Source organism: Vulpes lagopus, chromosome 6 (assembly GCF_018345385.1).
Source record: "Vulpes lagopus strain Blue_001 chromosome 6, ASM1834538v1, whole genome shotgun sequence".
Taxonomy (NCBI): Eukaryota; Metazoa; Chordata; class Mammalia; order Carnivora; family Canidae; genus Vulpes; species Vulpes lagopus.
Genome location: NC_054829.1, coordinates 74,897,003 through 74,898,914, shown reverse-complemented (window position 1 = coordinate 74,898,914; position 1,912 = coordinate 74,897,003). Strand labels below are relative to the sequence as shown.

Here is a 1,912-nt window from a genome sequence, read left to right as displayed (position 1 = left end):
CCTTGCATATTAGAAACGAGGAATACCCACCCTTTGCAGCAACGTGGATGGAACTGGAGGGTATTATGCTGAGTGAAGTAAGTCAATCAGGAGAAGGACAAACATATGGTCACATTTATTCAGGGAATGTAAAAAATCGAGAAAGGGAAAAAAGGAGAAAGGAAGGAAAATGAGTGGGAAATGTCAGGGAAGGAGACAGAACATGAGAGAATCCTTACTCTGGGAAATGAACAAGGGGTAGTGGAAGGGGAGGTTGGCGGAGGGTTGGGTGACTGGGTGAGAGGCAGTGAGGGGGGCACTTGGCGGGATAAGCACTGGGTGTTATGGTATATGTGGGCAAATTGAAATCCAATAAAAATACACAAAATAAAATAAAATAAAATCATTGCACAGTGAGCTGGGTGGAGGTTTCATATTCCATGTATACAGCTGGGACTCTTATAAAGGAGAAGTTGTGGTAAATGGAGATATGGGTAATAAACTGGTATTAAAGGACAGTCGTAAGATATTTAAAACAGATTTGTCCTTGAGCATATAAGAATAATTGTTGACTAAAACCAACCAAATTTCCAAATCAGAAACTGAATAAGGAATAAGCAAAGCAAGAGGCACTGCCATTTTTGGACGTTGGAATATTTCTCTTTCTATGACAACAAAGTGTGTAAGTTAGAGACTGAATACGTAAGCACAGAATCCTGGCCCAGGGACACTCCCTTGGGGAAACTGCTCCTTGGAGAGGAAGCCCAGACCCTGACAGGAAACCTGCCCAGAACCTCCATCTGTACCTGCTCCTGGGCCTTCAAGACAGAAGTGGTGAGGAGTGTGCACCCCCTGGTGGTCCCGATCCCCTTCTACAGGGAGGTTTGTGTCTGGGCTCACACTGAGGTCGACTCACTGTGTCCTTCGCACAGTAATACACGGCCGTGTCCTCAGCTCTCAGGCTGTTCATCTGCAGATACAGCGTGTTCTTGGCGTTGTCTCTGGAGATGGTGAATCGGCCCTTCACAGCGTCATTGTAGTATGTTCTACTTCCATCATACCAAATAACTGCGACCCACTGCAGCCCCTTCCCTGGAGCCTGGCGGACCCAGTTCATGCCGTAGCTACTGAAGGTGAATCCAGAGGCCACACAGGAGAGTCTCAGGGACCCCCCAGGCTTCACCAGGTCTCCGCCAGATTCCACCAGCTGCACCTCACCCTGGACACCTGCAGACAAAAACATCCTGGTCAGGAAACTGTCCCACATCCCCTGTTTCTGTCACTCACCTCCACTCACAGACTCAGGGCTTCTGGTTCTCCATGAATTACCTTTTAAAATAGCAACAAGGAAAACCCAGCAGAGCACAGACTCCATGGTGTTTTGTCTGTGTTGTGTCCTGAGCACTGAATTGGGTCACCTGGGGACCCTGGGCCTGGAGCTCCTCTCCCAGCTGCAGGGTCGGGGCTGGGCTTGTTTAATCAGTGGAGGGAGGGCCCTATTTGCATGTCCCCTGACTATATATTCACCTACCAACTTAGATTCAATTCTTAAAAAGTTATATACAAAATTGCTTCAGAACCCCAGATCAGTTTCTTTTGGTTTCACAGTGGATTTATGATGTTCTAATCCATTAACGCATTTATCTTTGCATTTCTGTTCCTCTTTAAAGGTCTTTCACTAGTATAGGTCATTTTTAAACATTATTTTCTCTGCTTAATGACGTTTAATCATAAATATTTATTTTTGTTACCAGTACAAAGATGATTGTTTTGTAAATTTGATACAGAAAATTTGTTGGTAGTGTGTAGGATTTAACTTTATTCTTTATGTTGATTTTATATCCTCAATTTTCTTTGAGCTCAGTAGGTACTTGTAATTGGTTTTTGAAATAATTTTCCTCATTGACGGTGTATATGCAAACAAATTATTTAA

General features: G+C 44.1%; 1 gene segment (V, D, J or C); it reads right to left on the bottom strand.

Annotated features, from left to right (window-relative positions):
* Positions 1–275: 275 nt before the first annotated feature.
* On the bottom strand, positions 276–1,384 carry LOC121493429. The segment is given in 2 exon segments: positions 276–1,206; positions 1,309–1,384. Coding segments are annotated over 2 exon segments (453 nt in total).
* Positions 1,385–1,912: the final 528 nt, after the last annotated feature.